Source organism: Rhinatrema bivittatum, chromosome 9, assembly GCF_901001135.1.
Source record: "Rhinatrema bivittatum chromosome 9, aRhiBiv1.1, whole genome shotgun sequence".
Taxonomy (NCBI): domain Eukaryota; kingdom Metazoa; phylum Chordata; class Amphibia; order Gymnophiona; family Rhinatrematidae; genus Rhinatrema; species Rhinatrema bivittatum.
The window spans coordinates 174,673,337-174,693,119 of NC_042623.1; the positions used below are offsets into that span (position 1 = coordinate 174,673,337).

Here is a 19,783-nt window from a genome sequence, read left to right on the forward strand (position 1 = left end):
GGCATCATGCTTATTCTGAGGCAGGCCCATACCTTTGGAATGCTATCCCAGACAGACACTTTTGGGCTGATGCAATACAGTGCGCTCAGCCGAGCGCACCTTATAACCCACAGTTGGACACAGGTTGTATGGGCGCTAATTAATCCCCTTATGCATAAGGGGATTAGCGCCTCTACAACCCGCATCCAACGCAGAATGAATCCAATACCGCTCATCGCATGCAAATGCATGTGAAAGAGGATATTAGCTATTCACTCCCTAAGCCAAAAAAAAAAAAAAAATGTGCATCTAGGTCGCACATTTAGCGATCAGAAATTAACACTTGCCCGGAACAGGTGTTAATAGCTGAGTATTCCTTAAACCAGTACAGAAAAGCAGAAAATAACTACTTTTCTTTACTGCCTCTTATTTAATATGGTTGCGATATTAAGTAGAAGGAAAAACTAAAAGTAAATAAAGTTAAAGAAGAAAGTTTAAAAAAAAAAAAGCCAATAAACTGCATCGGTTTTCCTAACCGGCAGAGGACCGACGCACTCTGGCTCTCCTTAGCAAGGAGGCGCTAAGGGCACGCAAGTGTCCCTAGCTCCTCCTTGCTAACGCGACCCCCTAATTTAAATATTGCATGGCGCCCCGGTTCAGCGCCTGCTTCCTGCACCAAAATATTGCATCGGCCCCTTTATGTGCCATATCCTCCACGGTGAACTTTAAAAAGGTATTAAAAACTCATCTGTTTTCTTAGCCTTTATTTAAAGTTTATATGCTTCAGACTATGGACTATTGTTTGTTATATTGTTTTCTATTTCTTATAAGCTGCAGGATATAAAAACTTTTTAAAATATAAATAAATGATTTCTAAAACGGTCAGTGATCTTCATTGCACAGCATATGAGGCAGACTTAAAGACCTAAGCATGTATACCTTAGAGGAAAGGCAGGATGGGGAGAAGTGAGAGAGACATTTAAATACCTCAGAGGTATCAATACACAGAAGGCAGGTCTCTTTCACAGAAAGAAGACTCTGGAATGAAGGGGGGGGTCACAGGATGAGGGTGAGTGGGGAGTAGATGAGTAATCTAAAGGAAAATTGGTTCTTATCTGCTAATTTTCATTCCTCAAGTCCCAGAGATCAGTCTGGCACATGAGTTTTTCTCCCCTACCAGCAAAATGGATACAAGAGAAGAAAAGCTTTGCTGTACCGGTGGTACTTGACAGTGTGCAGTCTCTTAGTACGCAATGTACCCAAGCAGAAAACTATGAAACCGCAACTGCCCCACCCCCATCCGAGTAGGGGGAAGGTAATCCCCCCCCCCCCCAACTGGAGGACAACAGAACATAGAAGAATTTGATCATCATAAACAAGGTGACCTCTGATCTATTTACACACAGAAAAGAGCACGGTTCTGGACTGATCTGTGGGACTCAAAGAACAAAATCACAAGGTAAGAACCAAATTTTCCTTTCCTTATCCTCCCCCAGATCAGTCCAGATGCATGGGATGTACCCAAGCTTCCCTAAACTGGGCAAGAACCCTAAGACCCGCTTGTAAGACACTTTCGCCTGCGGCAATATCATTCAGCCAAGCTGCGCCCTAGTGGAATGAGGTCACAGTCCCTCTGGGACTGAGACCCCTTTACATATGTAAGCAGAAGCAATAGCCTCTTTCAACTATCAGGAAATGGGCACTTTTAAAGCTTTATTCCCCTTACTTATTCCACTGAATAGGATCAGACCTATAAAAACTGTTGATAACTTTTAAATAGCATAAAAGGACAAGACGCACATCCAACAAATGAAGTTCCGAGCTGGTGGAGAAGACTCCAAATTCCCAAAGTCAGGTAACTCCACTGTCTGACTGTCGGAGGAAATACCACCTTTGGCAAAAAAGATGGACAGGGTCTCTACAAGTTAACGCCTTGCTGAACAAATCGCAACCAAAAATTGCAGCCTTCAACATGATGTCTTTCAATGATGCCTCTCTCAAAGGCTCAAAAGGTGAAGCACACAATATTTGCAAAACCAAATTAAGGTTCCATGGGGGAACCATCCATCTCACCAGGGATCGCAAGTGCTTTATCCCCTTAAGGTTGGGAAGCCAGGGAGGATTTATGGACTCTCCCCTCTGACGTAGGTCAGGGCCTCCCATCTGCACTCTAAGAGAATTTAGGGTCAGAAACTTTTGTAGGCCCAACTGTAAGAGAGGAAGAATTCGAGAAACAGAATTTGAGAAATAGAGGCACGAAACAAAAAGGAACCCCTCAAGACACCACAACTCAAAACACCTTTTACACCCAGACATCAGACAAGGAAGTTGAGGTTCTCCTCGACTAAAGCAAAGTTGAAATGACTTCCTCCAAATATCCTTACAACCTCATCGTACACCACAAGACAAAAGTGATCCACCCGTTGCCAAAAAATTGGCTCCTGATGAAACAACCCAAGGAGATGCCCAAGCCTCAAAGGTCCATCCACTGCCAGATTTACCTGATCTGCAAAAAACTCAGCCACTCTGGAGACACCAGGATCACCTTTCCGTGATGAACCTCAATACACCTTAGGAATCTGCCTATTAGAGGCCAAGGAGAAAATACGTATAGCTGAATCCAGCATGGCCATGGCTGGGAAAGAGCATCCAGACTCTGTTCCCAACTCCCTTCAGTAACTGATGGACGCGCTAAAAAAGTGCATCCTTTTTTGGTACCCGCTCTTTGAATGCGCTCTCAGCCCCTTCTCTCCTGGGCATGCAATATTGAATGCAAAATGAGGGGTTGCATTAAAAAGGAGGCACTAGGGACAACTGCGCACTCCTAGAGCCTCCTTGGCCCAGGAGAGGTGGTTGTCAGTGGGTTTGGAAAACAGACGCTCAATTTTACGAGCATCCGTTTTCCTAACCAATGCACAACCTAATCTGAACTGCTGACACTTTTTTTTTTTTAACTTTTGGTTCCTCCCACTTAATATCGCTACAATATTAAGTCAGAGGATGTACAGTTCGGGCTGCTCAGAAATTTCTGAGCGCAAAGTGTGTGGATCAGCCATACATTTTTTTTCCTGTATCCCGGGTGAATGACTAAGACTCATCAACATTCGTTTGCATGTGATGAGCGCCATTAGTTTGGGAAGGGGGGGGGTGTTGAATGCGCACTGTGGATGCACTAAACCCCTTATTGTATAAGGGGTTGTGGACAAGCGTCCAAAACCCACGTCCAAACCAGGTAAGAAAGTGCACTTAGCTGAGCGCACTTTACAGTATCGGCCTATTTGAGTAAATGAGAGACATTGCTTCGCCTGATAACTCCCAATCTCCAAGATCCTACGTGTCTGCTGAGAAAATCCACTTGCATATTCTCCATCCTGCCAGATGCAACACGGACAGGACTAAAATACACATTCTTCCAGTGAAACTGCTCTTAGGCTTCCAAGGCCACCGCTGGACTCCGTGTCTTCCTGCTAGTTGATGTAAGCCACCACTGTCACATTGTCAAACAGGACCCTTAATGCCCAATTGCGAATTACCAGAAGAAAAAAAGGCTTACGAAATACTCTGGTTTCTAGACAATTCATGGACCATGATGCCTCCCGACCACCCCTACGCTGTATGACCACAACAGATACCCCACCCTCCATCCTGACAGACTGACATATGTAGTCACCAATTCATAATCTCCAGCCCCACACCCCTTTCCAGATTGGCCTGTGAAAGCCACCAGGATAGACTCAACCTGGCCTCCCCGGAAGGGGCAAATGGAGCTCAAAATCCTCTGACTAGAGATTTCAGAATGCCAACAGCGCCTGCTGGAGCAGTCACATATGAGCAAATGCCCACAGAACTAGATCTAGAGTAGATATCATAAAGCCAAGGATCTGTAAGTAGTCCCAGACCCTGCACATCCAAATCTACAGCAACCTCTGGATTTGTCCTTGCAACGTTAACAACTTCTCTCATCATGAGAAACACTTTGACCACCTTGGTTTCAAACCATGCCCCCAGATACTCTAGAAATTTTGAAGGAATCAAGTTGCTTTTTGCCAGATTCACAACCCAGCCCAGGGATTGTAACCGTTGCATCAACCTTTGGATTAATTGGTGGCCAGATCCCATGACTTCATCTGAATAAGCCAGTCATCTAGATAAGGATGAAAGAGAATGCCCTCCAGAGGGCTGCCACCATGACTACCATCACTTTGGTGAACGTGCAAGGCAGAACTCTGAACTGAAAGTGTTCTCCCAATACTGCAAAGCAGAGAAACCCCTCATGCTCCTTGTGAATGGGTAAACGCAGATATGCCAGGAATGCTCCTCTCCTGACCACTGCAATGACCGAGCACAAAGTCTCCATTTGGAAATGAGGCACCCATAGGGGCAAATTCACCTTCTTAAAGTCCAGAATGCACAGATAGGTACCTTCTTTCTTTGTAACTATGGAGCAGATTGAATATCTGCCCTGTCCCTGCTCCTCTTGGAATACAGGAACTATCACATTCAGTTTCAGTAACCAAAAAAAATATAGTTGCGATGGAGAAGATACAGAGAAGGGTGACCAAAATGATAAAGAGGATGGAACAGCTCCCCTTTGAGGAAAGGCTAAAGAGGTTAGGGCTGATCAGCTTGGAGAAGAGACAGCTGAGGGGGGATATGATAGATGTCTAGAATGGGTAAATGTGAATCAGTTATTTACTCTTTCAGATAATAGAAGGACCATGAAGTTAGCAAGTAGCACTTTTTAAACTAATCGGAGAAAATTCTTTTTTACTCAACGCATAATTAAGCTCTGGAATTTGTTGCCAGAGGATGTGGTCAGAACAGTTAGTGTAGCTGGTTTTAAAAAAAGTTTGGATAAGTTCATGGAGAAGTCCATTAACTGTTATTAATTAAATTGTCTTAGAGAATAGCCACTGCTATTACTGGCATCAATAGCATGGGATCTACCGTACTTACTATTTGGGTACTTGAAGCCTGGATCGGCCACAGTTGGAAACAGAATGCTGGGCTTGATGGAACCTTGGTCTGATCCAGTATGGCAATTTCTAAAGTTCTTATGAACCCAGTCCAAACAGGCCCATGCCATGAAACTGCTGCATATATGCCCAAAGCCGAAACCTCAAACATCTTCTTAAGATGCAGCTCTAACGTGAAATCTTGGGCATCCTTAAATGCTACCACACTAGCCACCAGAATCCAAGGCATCCACCTTAGGCAGCTTCAACAGCTCCAAAGCTTCTTCTGGCAATGGGTAAGGCTTTGCCATCACCCTTCTAACCTTCAATCCAGCCTCTGGGATATCCTACTTCCTGAAAGCTAGCTTCTTCGCAGTACAGTGAAAGGGAAAAGCCTTAGCTGTACCTCTAAGCCCTTCTATGAAGGGATCCTTCCCTTCATGCCCTGATCCTCCTAAACCTCTTTAATCCCAAATTATTTCAGAACCTGTGTAATCATGGAGAACAGCTCCTCCTTATGAAAGTATCTGACCACCTTAGGGTCATCCCCTTCTACCACAGAGCTCTCCATCCTCATCCTTGACCCCTGGGGGTTTTGGCAAGGGATCCCATTCCCCTTCAGAAGCCGCCAACTCTCCATCTGAATCCCACCTGGTTAGTTGCTTTTTTTTCTTGGAAGGCCAAGATGGACCTCCAAACCCCTCCTGCAGGGCTAATTTTCACATCTTGGATGGACACAGAAGCCCTTTGGGTTGGCCCCGCTTCAGACACTCCTTCCTTAGCCAATTATGTCATGTGCATTAACAGCACAAATTCAGTGGAGAAAATCTCTCTTCTCCAGTCTTCCTTCTGGGAGTCTTTGGCCTCCTCCGTGTGTGTGAGAGTGAGAGAGAGAGACCTGGTGTGTGTGCATGCGTGAGTGTTGCGATATGCCCAAGGACATAAAAGTGTTCTGGCTCACAATTTAGCTGAATTACACGGATTGCACTGCTGAAGAACCACCGGAATTGATCTCGGAACCTGAGACCGAAACAGAACCCCACCATCATTATGCCTATGACAAAGAAACGTGCAACCGTTTTTCTAAAGCATATGTTGACAGTGGTGTTTTCCTGCAGGGATAGTGACTACGATTTAGTAGCCACAGTAGGAATAGCATGAGAGGAGAATCACCCCTGTGGTCCCCTCAGCTACACTCTGGGATCCAAATCAAATCAGTATGCAGAGCTCACTGCAGCACTGACAACTGTGCAAATGGCTGTACAGCATGGTTTACAGAGCATTGTAATCTGCACGGATTCTGACTACGTCAGACATAACTTCAAGAAACATCTGCCTAACTGGAAAGCAAATCAAAGGCTCAATTCTAAAAAAAAAAACAAAAGAAAAACTGTCAAACACCGTGAATTGATTCTAGCCTTAGATCAGTTAGTGCAAGAAAAAGAAATGACAGTCTACTGGATAAAGGTAAAAGGTCATTCTAAAGTCACGGGTTTGGACAAGGCTGGCAATGACTTTCCAGACCACCTGGCCAAGGAGGGTGCCATATCAGATAGGCTCTGGCAAATGAAGGTATCTCCCACAGTAGAAGTGAAAACAGTCACCAGGCATCAAGCTAAACAGGCCGCTATTCCCACACTCCAGTGGTGTAGCGAAATCCAGCCTTTGACCTAGTGAATGCCCAGAAAGGAGATCCTCCCTGGGAAAGTTGTATTTAAACATTTTATATATCATCATTCCCTATATAGATCACAACGGTTTATAAAGTAACATTCATAGTTATAACTCAAACAAACAATGATTGTTCATTCATAGACAGGCATTGATAGTTATCAAGTAACTTCATTCATGTTCCTGATGCTAATCACCTCACCGAAGCAGATTGTCAGACAGATGAGGAGTTATGGCTCCTCTATGCTTCCCAAAATCAGTTTCAGATAGTAAAAGATTTACACATACGGACCAGTAAGAATGGAATCATACAGTGAGTGGGTAGTCCCACCATCCTATAGGGGGATCATGCTACAGCATGGCCATGATGAGCCATGTGCCAGGCACAGAGGTGATCAGATCACTTATGATGCTCTGAAAACAAGTAGCCTATTGGCCGCACATGTACCACAATGTGAAATCATAAACAAAAAGGTTCTCACCTGCTGCAGGTTCCAGCCCACTTCACTCGCACACAGAGCGCCCTTACAGACCTGAGGTATTACCAAGCCCTGGACTGATATTCAAATAGATTAGAGGATCTGACCACAGGCCCGACCCAGAGGTAACAAATATATGCTCACAGTGACCTGCCTCTTTATTAAGTGGGTAGAGTGCATACCTGCCCCTAACCCTGCTGAGACCACAGCCACCCTACTCTTGAATCATATGTTCAGTCGCTGGGGTTTTTGCTTATGAAAGTAGACTAGGACCAAGGCTCATATTTTACTGGACAGGTAATTAAGCACATGTGGAAACTGTTGGGTGTGAAAAGTAAGCCCCACATATCATATATCACCCCCAATCATCAGGACAAGTAGAGAGAACACAGAAAACCATAATCAGCATTCTAAAGAAGTATGTGTCCACATCAGGTAAGGACTGGGATATCAAATTACCCCTAGTGTTAATGGCTACCCGAGCCATACCACATCGTACTATGGGGTTCTCACCATTTGAGATGACATGAAGAGAAATGACCTTACCTATGAATTTGTTTTACAGGACGCAGGATGCTAATTTGGCTAGTGCCAAACATGAATATGTTACCCATTTGCAGGAACATTTGCAAAACACTTTTTCCTAAAAGAATTTGGAGATGAATGTCAGAGATAGAAAAGCCTATCATGGTTTAAAAGCTACCTCTAAAGAGTATAAAATTGGCATCAGACCCTTTACACCTCACCACATTATTTAACACAGTTATCGTTGTTGTTACCTTAATGTTACTACTCATTCTCCACCTCTACCCTTGTTTGCGACTCTCATTAGAGTTGTCTTTTTTCCAGGTTAAAGTCCCCTTGTTTATTGTACTTTCCAACTGTAGTTATATGTAAACTGACGCGATATGATTTTTCATGAGCATCGGTATATAAAAGTGCATAAATAAATAAAATTGGAGACAAGGCCTTTCACTATAGTTACAGTTAAAACAAAGCCAAAGAAAGCAAGTTTTTACGTAGCTGGAAAGATTGTAATTGTAGATAAAGTCTCACCAGTCGCGTATCTTATTCAAATTAGAGACAAATCATGATGGTGAAGATGTCTTTAAATGGGTCCACATCAGCTCAAACCTTGTCATCCTCAGAAATCTGTGGATCAAAATGCTGTGCCCAGTGACACTGACATTAACAATAAAGCAGGAGAGTAGTTCTCTGTTTTTCAGATGAAGAGCCAATCCCCGAGGGCGATCATCCTAGTGCTGTTTATGACAGGAGCGGAAACTGCAAAGTTGGTCCCTCCTCCGGCATCATGATGCAAGACACCCCTGGCTTCCTCATCACGCAGTCCCAGATTGTTACCCAGAACATTTTACCCCCCAACATGTGATCCAGAAACATTTTAGCCTCACTAACATGCATTTGCCTGCTGGATCCATTATCTTTTCAGTCCTGGATTCCCTCTTTGGTGCATCCATGTACTTTGCAAATGCAGTTGCCGTAAAACGTTTGCAGAACACTGTTAGAGTTTCAGGATGATATTTTTCATCTCTCTAAACAGATACAAACACCAGCAAGAACAGTTAACGTCTCAAGGTAAAACACTAAGTAACTCTACAGTCACCTTGGTTAACCTACATTCCCAAGCAACTGAGCATAACTTGAGAGGACATTACCACCATTAAAACTGTGCTGAGTGAGGACCGCACTTTTAACCAGCCCATTCAAGTGCTCACCAATGACTTGTTTAGAGAGCTGGAAAACAGCATGAGAAATTAATGAAAGGACAGATTACAACCTATTTAGGCTCTCCAGATATCATTACAGATGTTTTTGCTAAAATTACCCAGAGTAACATTGAGCCTATCCAGGTCACCATATTTTTCGCTCTATAAGACGCACCTGACCATAAGACACACCTAGGATTCAGAGCGGAAAAATTAAAAAAAAAAAAAAAAAGAAAAGAAAATGGTGTGCTAAACCGGCTCTATTCCCGGGCCATCTGTGCGTCTTATGGAGCAAATTAGGGGAGGGCATAAAATGTTTTTTTTGTCCCCATTCCCCATCCCAACCCTTTAAATTTAATTAACTACAACCCTCCACCCTCCTGACCCCCCCAAGACTTGCCAAAAGTCCCTGGTGGTCCAGCGGGGGTCCGGGAGCGATCTCCTGCACTCGGGCTGTCAGCTGCCAGTATTCAAAATGGCATCGATAGCCTTTGTCCTTACCATGTGACAGGGGCCGACCAATGGCACCAATAGCCCCTGGGACATAGTGAATAGCCGAGAGCAGCCCAGCAGCTCTGCCAGTACCAGACCCAGAAGCAAGCCTCCTTCCCTGACCGTCCTGCACCTCTGCCAGCATCAGACCCAGATGCAAGCCTCCTCCCCTGCCCACATTCTCCAGACCCCCAGCCAGAGCCTGCTTCAGAGGTAAACAGGGAAATCGACTGAAGTTGGGACCAGGGATAGTAGGTAAGTTAGCCATAAGTATTAAAGTATTAGGCAGGCTAAGGGTTATGGCATGTTTGAAACTACCCATGGTACAGAACTTTCTTTAGGATAAACTGATGCTTAGTGGCCAGAGGAAGAAACAGGAATTGTTATTTTCTAAATGCTAAATAAAAGTCTAATTCTGAGGAGAACACATTGTCTTTTCCTGAACTTAGGATCGTGAAGTGGGAGGGGAACTGGAAGTGATCTCTAGCAAACAGGTCCCTGTACCCCTAAACTTACTTACACTACCATGAGCAACTTGCTGGGCAGACTGGATGGACCATTTGGTCTTTATCTGCTGTAATCCCTATGCTTACTATGTCTATCTGCAGCCAACAGAACGTAATATGAATACATATTTGCAAGTTGTACTAGGATGATATGTCAAAAAACATTCAAGAAGACATTTAAACTTGGTTGCTTTACCAGACATTTATAACTTAATTTAGTGCCAGGCATTTATATATTATTCTAGTAAAGTTGTTGTTAAATATTATCTACTAGTCTAATTTAAATCAGGTTTTGTGTTTGGTTTGTTATTATTATTGTTCTATTTTATTGATTGTATATTTATTTTTAGTATATTTATGTCAATTTATATTCATTACTTTATGTTTTTATGTATACTTTATTGTACCCTGCTGTGAATTGCAAAACAGCAAGCTATAAATTTGTTATATTAAACTATATGATCAAATACTGTTTCAATTAAATTTAGATGAAGACTTACTCCTGTCCACTCTGATTTCCAAAAATGCACATAATTTGATTTTGCAAGCACTGACTGAATCATTGCCAGGACCCTACCTTTTGGATTTCTTCAGGTAGAGGGTGGATAGGAAGAGGCTGATCCATGGTCTTAGATTCTGTGGAGGAGTTTAGCAGGGCCATGCACATCAGTTGAAGAGTCTTCAATATCTGAATTATACAGGCTAAGTAAGTAAAACAGAAACAATAGCATTCACATTCTAGAAAATATTGGGAGATCTGTTCATGTTTTTATCTCCTCCGTAATCAATATTCTAAATATATCAGTATCAATGTGTACAAAGTTCTGTAATATTAAAGCCAGGTGAAAAAAATGCAGGCTCCCACAATCATGCTTATTTTAAACAGGTTAAATCCACTTTGGTAACAGTAGTAATCTCACCTTGTTCCCAACAGGAGTCAGGTGACAGCACGTTAACCCTCGATGTCTTACAGTTTCACAGTTTCCGTCAAAAGGCCAAGAAGAGACCATCCTTAGGCCTGGATTTGCCAACAGGCACACTAGGCCCATGCCTAGGGTAGAAAAAAAAAAAAGTGGGGGCAGCAGGCCAGTTGCAGCTTTGCTGCCTCCCCATTCAGCTAGATCTCTCTCAGCAGACAATGGCCTTCCATTTCTTGCACCAATCCCTCCCCTCCCCTTGCAGAGAATAGGAGGGGAGGGGTAAGGCTGGAAGGGACAAAGCAAAGAAAAACTGCTTTTTACTCCCTATTCCAGCTGCTCCCCTCAAGTCCTGTGCAGGAAATAGGAGGAAGGAGGTGAGGCAGGAGAGCACACAGCAGGGAACAAAGAAAAGTCACTCTGATCCATAATCCAACCCACAAATCTGGTCTTTATAGTTGGTGAACTGGGTGGCTGCCCAAGGCACTGTGAGATGAGGGAAGCCCTGAGCATTGCCAGCATCATCCAGCCCAGGGTGATAAAGGAGAGGCCCAGAGGCAGCAGGGCCACGGCAGACCCCACCCCACTGCAGCCCAAAGAGAAACCCAGCAGCGGCAGGGCTGCAGCAGACCCCATCCTGTTACAGGCCAAAGAGAAGTCTGCCAGCAGCAGCAGCAGAGCCGCAGCAGTCCGCAGAGAGATTCAGCGACAGTAGGGCTGCAGCAGATACCATCACACCATGGCCCAAAGAGAGGCCCAGTGGGGCAGCGGTGGACCCCATCCTACCGCGGCCCAAAGTTAAAGGAGAGGCTCTGAATGTAGAGCCTGTGTGCATGTTAGAAACTGTGTGTGTGTGTGTGTGTGTGTGTGTGTGTAAGAGCATAGATGGGAGAATGAGCGGGAGTGTATGAGAGAATGAACATATATGTGAGAGACAACCTCAGGAAGAGGGAGGTGAAGGCATAGCATACAGCAGGGAGCAAAAATCACTCTAGTCCCTAATCCAGACCCTCTTTTCCTGCCATTTATAGACATAAAGGGAGGCAGTGAACCTGGAGCAGATAGAGAAGAACCAAGAAGGCTGTGCCTTAGACTTCTGCTTTGTAGTCTCTTATCTGGGGGGGGGCAGTGCACATAAAACCACCAACAGTGCCTAAGGGTGGCAAAATCCTAAAATCAGTCACTGGTCATTCTCAGCTCATAGCTCAAACTCTACATTAGGAGCAATGGTCTGAGAACCACAGAAACCAGTCTCCCACCATCAAAAAAAAAAAAATTTCTTGTGATCTTAGGCAAGTCACTATCTCCTACTGTCTCAGATACCCACTTAGACTGTAAGCTTTTAGGAGCTGGGACTTATTGTTCCTGAATATTCTATAAGCCACCTTGAGCATTACTTGGAAAGGGGTATGAAAAAAACAAATATTATTTGAAAAGATGCATTGCTGAACCAATAGACTGCTATAGAAAAAAATGTATATTCTACTTACATCTAACTTACTAAGCCACAGTTACTGTTTCGTCTCGCTAGCAGTCATTTTGTGGAGGGCATGCGTGGCTTTTACCCACCACTTAGACACAGAGGCCAATATTCAAAAAAGCTGAGCTCCTAAATTAGAGTTCAAAACCCCTCTACTTATTGCTTTAAGGTTCTCAGACATATGCAAGCGCATAAATATAATCAAAGGAAACTAAAATGAACATTCCTATCCAAAATAGCATTATCATTCATATTTTGTTGAAACTATCAGCTTTTTCCTACTCACAACACAGAATAAAATTATATGGGCTTGATAGCCCAACCAAAACAAGCCCCCACCTTACTTACTAATCACACCTCCAGTTCAAGACCACAACCCATTAATACTAGACTCCACTCAAAGCCCCCATTTAATATCCCACCCCCACTGTACACCCCATCCACTAACCCACCACTCAAGCCCACTGCCCATTTTTCTCCCACCCACTACCTCAATTCCCAAGCAAACCCTACTACCCCACCTCCACTCAAGTCCCCAACCCACTAAATCAACCCCCACTCAAGTTCCCCACATTACCCTCACCCACTATTCCCACCCAACCTACTCAAGACCCCAACCACTACTAATTCCCACACCCCACTTAAGCTCCCAAACCACTCATTTACCCCCACCCCATCTTCCATTGAAGCCTCTCCCCTCCCACCCCAATGAGGCTGCCAACTTCTACTTCCCCACCCAATACCCTACCCAATTGAAGCCTCTCCCACCAACAATCCAATACTCAAGCTCCTCCTACAACCTAACCCACCAGCCCCTTCCACCCATTATCTCATCCCAATGAAGCTCCCTATACTACTTGCCCACCCCAGCCCTACCTATTATCCCACTCCCAATGAAACCTACGGTCCCATTACCCAGCAAATTCTCAGCCCAAGCCCTTCCAATCTACTAAGCTACACCCAGCCACTACCGCACCACTGAATGAAGCACCCTACCCAGTATTCCATCTACTGAAATCTTCTAGAAGACCCCCCCCACCCAAGGCTTACTCCTCCGATGTCCTTTGCCTCAACGCCAGAGGCAGAAACAAGCCCAGTTCCCGCTTGCCTCCATGACGACGATTTTCAAAATGGCGCTGGGCTAGCGGAACTCCGGCAAACCTCTGCCCGCGGCAGTGTAGTATCGCGAGACTTCACTTCATCCCGCGTCATTTTGAAAATCGGCGAAAGGGTGCTGCGGCTTTCCTCTGCTCTTGCTGTGGATGCAAAAGACATCGGAGGAGTCTTTTGGGGCGAGGGATTCAGTGGGGAAGGAAGAATTGATTGTGGGGATGGATCAGTGGGTGGGGAGACTTGAGAAAGGTAGGGATCTTCATTGGGGGTGAGGTAGCTGGTGGAAAAGGGCTCGAGTTCAGGGGATGGGGTAGTAAGATGGAGAGAGGCTTGGTTAGTGAATGGGAGAACGAGTAAGAACGGGAAAAGGAGTTTGGGGGTTGGGTTAGTGGGTGGGATAGGGTTTGGGCAGAGAAATAATAGTTTACAGAGAGAAGGAAAAGTGGTGGGGTAGGTGACAGGGGCTTCAGTGGATGAAGGGGTGGGCTGGGGTGGGATTAGTGAGTGGTGTGGCTTAAATTTTAGGGGTTGTTTTGGTCTGCCTGAAAAGCTTATGTTAATTTTCCTGTGTACATTGGGCTTTTGTGTTTAGGCCACAGAGCCCATTTTAATTTAATTATGTGTGGAGTGTGTTTTTATTGGGCTGCAGAGCTCATATTTAATTGTATGTGTTAAGGGCTGTTTTGGTAGAGCCATAAAAGCAGTCTCCTGTTTAAATTTGTTTGTGCAGTGGGGGGTGTTTTGGTTGTGCATCTGAGCCCATTTAGATTTTAGTGGGGGGGCTTGGGGGGGGTCTCCAAACCCATGTTAATGCTGTGAGTAGACTTTTGTGGTGCCACCGAGCCCATGTTAATTGTATTGTGAGTGGTTGGTGAAGATTCAGTTTCACTCACCACACAAATGGGATAGGAAGCGATGGCCTTTCGTGGATTACAAACTGGTTAAAAGACAGGAAACAGAATAGGATTAAATGGTCAATTTTTTCAGTGGAAAAGGGTAAACAGTGAAGTGCCTCTGGGATCTGTACTTGGACCGGTGCTTTTCAATATATTTATAAATGATCTGGAAAGGATTATAGCAACTGAGGTTATCAAATTTGCAGATGATACAAAATTATTCAGAGTAGTTAAATCACAAGCAGAATGTGATAAATTGAAGGGAGGACCTTGCGAGTAGAAAAGATTGGTCATCCAAATGCAGATGAAATTTAATGTGGACAAGTGCAAGGTGTTGCATATAGAGAAAAATAACCCATGCTAGTTACATGATGTTAGGTTCCATATTAGGAGTTACCACCCAGGATAAAGATCTAGGCATTGAAATTGTCGGCTCAGTGTTCTGCGGCAGTCAAAAAAACAAACAGAATGTTAGGAATTATTAGGAAGGGAATAAAACGGAAAATGTCATAATGCCTCTGTATCGCTCCATAGAGTACTCCTGGGGGAATTCTGCGCTACTGCAGAACGCAGAATTTGCGCAGAATTCGCCCCTTGAGCAGAATTGCCAAATTCTGTACAGAAAATAGCAGAGGAGACCCCCCGGCATGCTGCGAACGGAGCACGTCGAAAAGGGAAGGCCCCCGTGTGCCGCAGGACGTGGTCCGTTCGCGGCGAAGATGAAGACCTAGCGTGCCATTCGCAGCACACGGGGGCCTTCCCTTTTCGCTGCGAACGGCATGCTGGGCCTTCATCTTCGCCGCGAACAGAGTGCGTCCCACGGCATGCCGGTGAGAGAATGTGTGTCAGGGAGGGTGAGAGAGAGTAGGAGGGTATGAGAGAGAGCATGGGGGGGGAAAATGCCAGTGAGAGAGAATGTGTGTGTGAGAGAGGAGAGGGTGACAGAGAGCATGGTTGGTAAGAGGGGGGTGGCGAGGGTGAGAGAGAGCATGGGAGATAAGAGAGGGTGGATGGGGGGGAGATGCTTGAGTGTGGGTTTCAGAGAGAGGGAGCCTATATGAGGAGAGGGGTGTGGGGGAGGGTGAGAGACAGTTTGGTTGGTAAGAGGGGGAGTGGGGGGATGTTTGAGTGTGGGTTTCAGAGAGGGAGCCTATATGAGGGGAGGGTGACAGAGCAGGAGGGTGTGAAAGAGCATGGGAGGTAAGAGGGGGGCTGGGGGATGCTTGAGTGTGGGTTTCAGAGAGAGGGAGCCTATATGAGGAGATTGTGAAGAAGTGTGTATTTGTGTGAGAGATTGGGAGCTCGTGTGTATGAAAAAGGGATTGTGTGTATATGAGGGTGCTAGCCTGTGTGAAGGGACTATGTATGTGTGAGCCAGAGCCTGTGTGAAGGGCTGCGTGAGAGAGAGACATGTATGAGGATGTATGTGTGAAAGAGAAAGGGAGCTTGTGTGGGTGTGTATGCAAGAGAGAGAGCCCTGTATGAGGGGATGTGTGTGTGCGAGAGAGTGAGGGAGCCTGTATGAGGGTGTGTGTATGTGGAAGGGACACTCTTACAGTGAATTTGTAGGGAAATTCTGCTCAAAATATTTAAAATTCTGCAACTTTAAGTCATAACTTTTTCCTGTAATAATTTAAAATGTAATTACTTAAAGACTATCATGTAAATTGTGTTATTTTGACCAATATAAAGTTTGCAGAATTTTCAGTTTTTGTGCGCAGAATTCCCCCAGGAGTAATAGTAAGACCACACCTTGAGTACTGTGTACAGTTCTGGTCACCACATCTCAAAAAAGATATAGTTGCGATGGAGAAGGTACAGAGAAGGGCGACCAAAATATAAAGGGGATGGAACAGCTACCCTTTGAGGAAAGGCTAAAGAAGTTATTGCTGTTCAGCTTAGAGAAGAGATGGCTGAGGGGGGGATATGATAGAGGTCTTTAAAATCATGAGAGGTTTAGAACGGATAGATGTGAATCGGTTATTTACTCTTTCAGATAATAGAAGGACTAGGGGGTACTCCATGAAATTAGCAAGTAGCACGTTTAAAACTAAATCGGAGAAATTTCTTTTTCACTCCATGCACAATTATTTTTATTTATTTATTTTAAAGTTTTATATACCACACAGTGGGGTAGGGATCTATCCATCTAGGCGGTTTACAAATTAAAACATACATAAATTGAAACCATACACAAAAGTTACATACAGCAATTAAAAATACATTACAATAAAATACGTAATGTGTTGACAGAAATATAATGCGTTGAGTAAAAGGTCTTAGTGTAAGTTATATGCGCGTGTGAAGAGATGAGTTTTTAGTAGTTTTTTGAATTCTCAGCAGTTTGCTGTTAATCGGATATGGTCTGGAAGAGAGTTCCACAATGTCGGTCCAGCTACGGAAAAGGCACATTTTCATGTTAGAGATATACTGACAGATCTTATTGTAGGAATTTCCAGAATACATTTATCAAGAGAGCGGAGCTGTCTGGATGGCCTGTAAATTCTTAATAATGAGCATAGCCAGATGGAATTAGCATTGTATAATAGGTTATGTATTATGGACAATATTTTGTAAGTTATACGAAATAATATTGGGAGCCAATGTAAATATTGTAATGTAGGTGTGATGTGATCTCTATGGGATACATTACACAACATTCGAGCAGTTGCATTTTGTCCCAATTGTAATGGTTGCATTGTTGATTGAGGTAGACCAAGATACAATGAATTACAGTAGTCCAATGTGGATAAGATTAATGCTTGAGTAATTAGTCGGAAGTCATTTGGAAGTAATAGCGGCTTGAGTTTTTTTAACATGTATATTTTGAAAAAAGATTTTTTTACTATTTTGGATATGTTATCAGTCATTGCAAGTCTGGAGTCAATGATTACTCCCAAATCTTTTGCATGAGATTTTATTGTGATGATTTGGTTCTCGCATGTAAAGGTTGAGGGTGGCTGGTGAGTTGAGTCTAGTACAGTTGAGAGATTAACTCTTTTGTTTGTATTTCATTTCAACCTGTTATGGGATAACCATATTTTTATTGTAGACAGCTATAGTTGCAATAGAGAGAAAGTTTTAGTCCAGGAATCAGTGAAAGGAACTGTAAACTGTATATCATCTGCATATATTTTAAAATTTAGATCTAGACCGGCGAGGAGACGGCATAGTGGCAACAGATATAAATTGAATAAAAGAGCAGAAAGTGCAGAGCCTTGAGGTACACCTGTCGTAGTAGAGTACCAGTCTGAGTGAGAATTGCCCATCGTAATTCTTTGCTGTCGATTTGTTATGAATGAGGAAAACTATTGTAAGGCTAAACCTGTAATGCTGATCCGAGAGAAGTTGGAAAATAATATATCATGATTTAGCGTATCAAATGCTGCGGAAATAGTAATACTAAAATGTAATTTGTGTTAGAATCGAAACCTCTGATGGTAGTGTCAAATGACGAGATGAGCAGGGATTCTGTGCTATGACCCTTTCTAAAGCCATGCTGATTATTGTATAGAATGTTGTTCTCTTCAATGTATTCGGATACTTGATGTAATACTACAGATTCTATAATTTTTGCAATGGACGGTAGTGAGGCAATTGGTTGATAGTTAAGTCTGAGGAATCATGATTTTTCTTTTTAGGGATAGGTAAAATAGATGTTTGTTTTAGAGAATCTGGGAAAATGCCTTGAGATAGAGAGGCATTTACTAAATTTGAGATAGAGGGAGCAATATGATCTTTCATATCTCTGAGTAGAAAACCAGAACAAGGGTTGAAAGGACTATTTGAAGATTTTGATAATATGTTAATGATGGTTTTGTCATTAATTGAAAAGAATTTGGAAAATGAGCAGTGCATTTGAGGTAGGGTGATTTTCGGATTGGGTAATGAGTCAAATCTGTTGAGATACCTTCTGGGGGGTTTTTTCTAAAGAATGTGGCGATTTTATTGCAAAGGTCATCGGATTTGGTAAAAGAGGATGCATTTTGTATTGTAGTTAGATCTTTTACAATTGAAAATAATATTCTAGGATTGCCGTTTGCACTCTTTATTTTTGTAGTATAGAAAGCTCTGGAATTTGTTGCCAGAGGATGTGGTTAATGCAGTTAGTGTAGCTGGATTTTAAAAAGGATTGGATAAGTTCTTGGAGGAGAACTGCATTAACTGCTGTTAATCAAGTTGACTTAGGGAATAGCCTCTGCTATTACTGGCATCAGTAGCATGGGATCTACTTGGTGTTTGATCACTTGCCAGGTACTTGTAGCCTGGTTTGGCCACTGTTGGAATGAGGATGTTGGGCTTGATGGACCCTTGGTCTGACCTAGTATAGCAATTTCTTATGTTCATTGAGTGCTGTAGGTGAGGTTTAGTTGGACCACTGAACCTGTATTCATTTTATTGTGCATGTATGCATGGGCTGCAAAGCCCATGCTAATGCAGTTGTGTGTGATGAGGGGTGTTTTGATTGGGTTGCCAAGCCCATATACATTTAAGAACCTTTATTGTGTGTGTGGTGATGATGGTGGGTTTATATGGGTCATCAAGCCATTGTACATTTTTGTGTGTATGTGGGGCTTCTTGAGAGAGGATTATGACCCACATCGCAGGTCTGGAAATCCTGACCCTGAAGGTCCCTGTTCTGGGAGCACCAGTTCCAGCTGGCAGAAGACCAGGGCCTCTCGATCCAAAACCATCTCTCAGCCCTGCATATACGCATACAAAATTACAATTATAAGCTATGTACTTAGCCAATCATAACTCAACCCCTAACACGCACATGGGGTATCAGGTCCAGGGCTCTCTGTCCTGGATCAGAGGATCTAAGGTCGGAGTCTGTCAGGCCTGGGACTCCCTGGACAAAAGATCTCTGACCTGGGACCCTTGAACCTGGCATACCTTTTTTTTTTTCATTGCACTTTTTTGTACATGTTCTTACTTTACCTCTGTTTTTAGATCACATTTTATTTTACTATGTTTTAGCATATTTTTGCCTTAGCACCTTTTTTTTAACTACCATCTGCTATGGATATCATTCACTTACTGTATTAATAGTAATGGTAAATATTAGTGTGGTAGTAAAAAAAAAAAAAAAAAAGCTGCACAAACTTTTTAGTGCAAATTTTTTATTGCTACTGTTATTACATCTGCCCCAATATGAGCACTGAAAATCAGAGAAAAGAATGTTGAAATTCCTGATGTGATCTGGAAACAAGATCCAATAAATCATGTTAGCCAGAAAACCCCCAGATTAGAAGTAGGACTTTAGTTTGTGATCTAGGAATGCACATTTTCAATGTATTTCTATTGCTGAAAGTTAAAGATTGACTTCTCTCAGAGAATTGTTATTCTTCTCCTACCTGTCCCAGGAGATGTTCTGCAATAAATTAAAACTTGCTCTTACTAGCTGGGAATTCTCTGAGTTTAACCAGAACACTATATAGGAATTTGCAAGATTGCCGGGTTCCCAGGGAAATGCTGGAAAGCTCTGGGTGACAGCATCAGTCTGTGTGGGTCGGAATAGGGAGCATCATAGGCTCAGAGCAGAAAGCTCACATGGGCCAGACAGAG

At 43.4% G+C, this 19,783-nt stretch overlaps 1 protein-coding gene across 6 annotated transcripts in view; it reads right to left on the minus strand.

Moving 5' to 3' along the window:
• The window catches only part of LEKR1 (leucine, glutamate and lysine rich 1), a 515,362-nt gene that overhangs the window by 437,320 nt on the left and 58,259 nt on the right, over window positions 1-19,783 (minus strand). For 2 of the 6 annotated variants that reach the window (XM_029615748.1, XM_029615750.1), the window contains exon 2: window positions 10,387-10,511. In XM_029615748.1, coding sequence (XP_029471608.1) covers window positions 10,387-10,511 — 125 coding nt within the window. Of the gene's footprint in view, window positions 1-10,386; window positions 10,512-10,729; window positions 10,861-12,216; window positions 12,546-13,256; window positions 13,368-19,783 lie in introns of those variants that run through there. The other 4 variants (XM_029615747.1, XM_029615746.1, XM_029615749.1 and 1 more) reach the window with 4 other exon arrangements.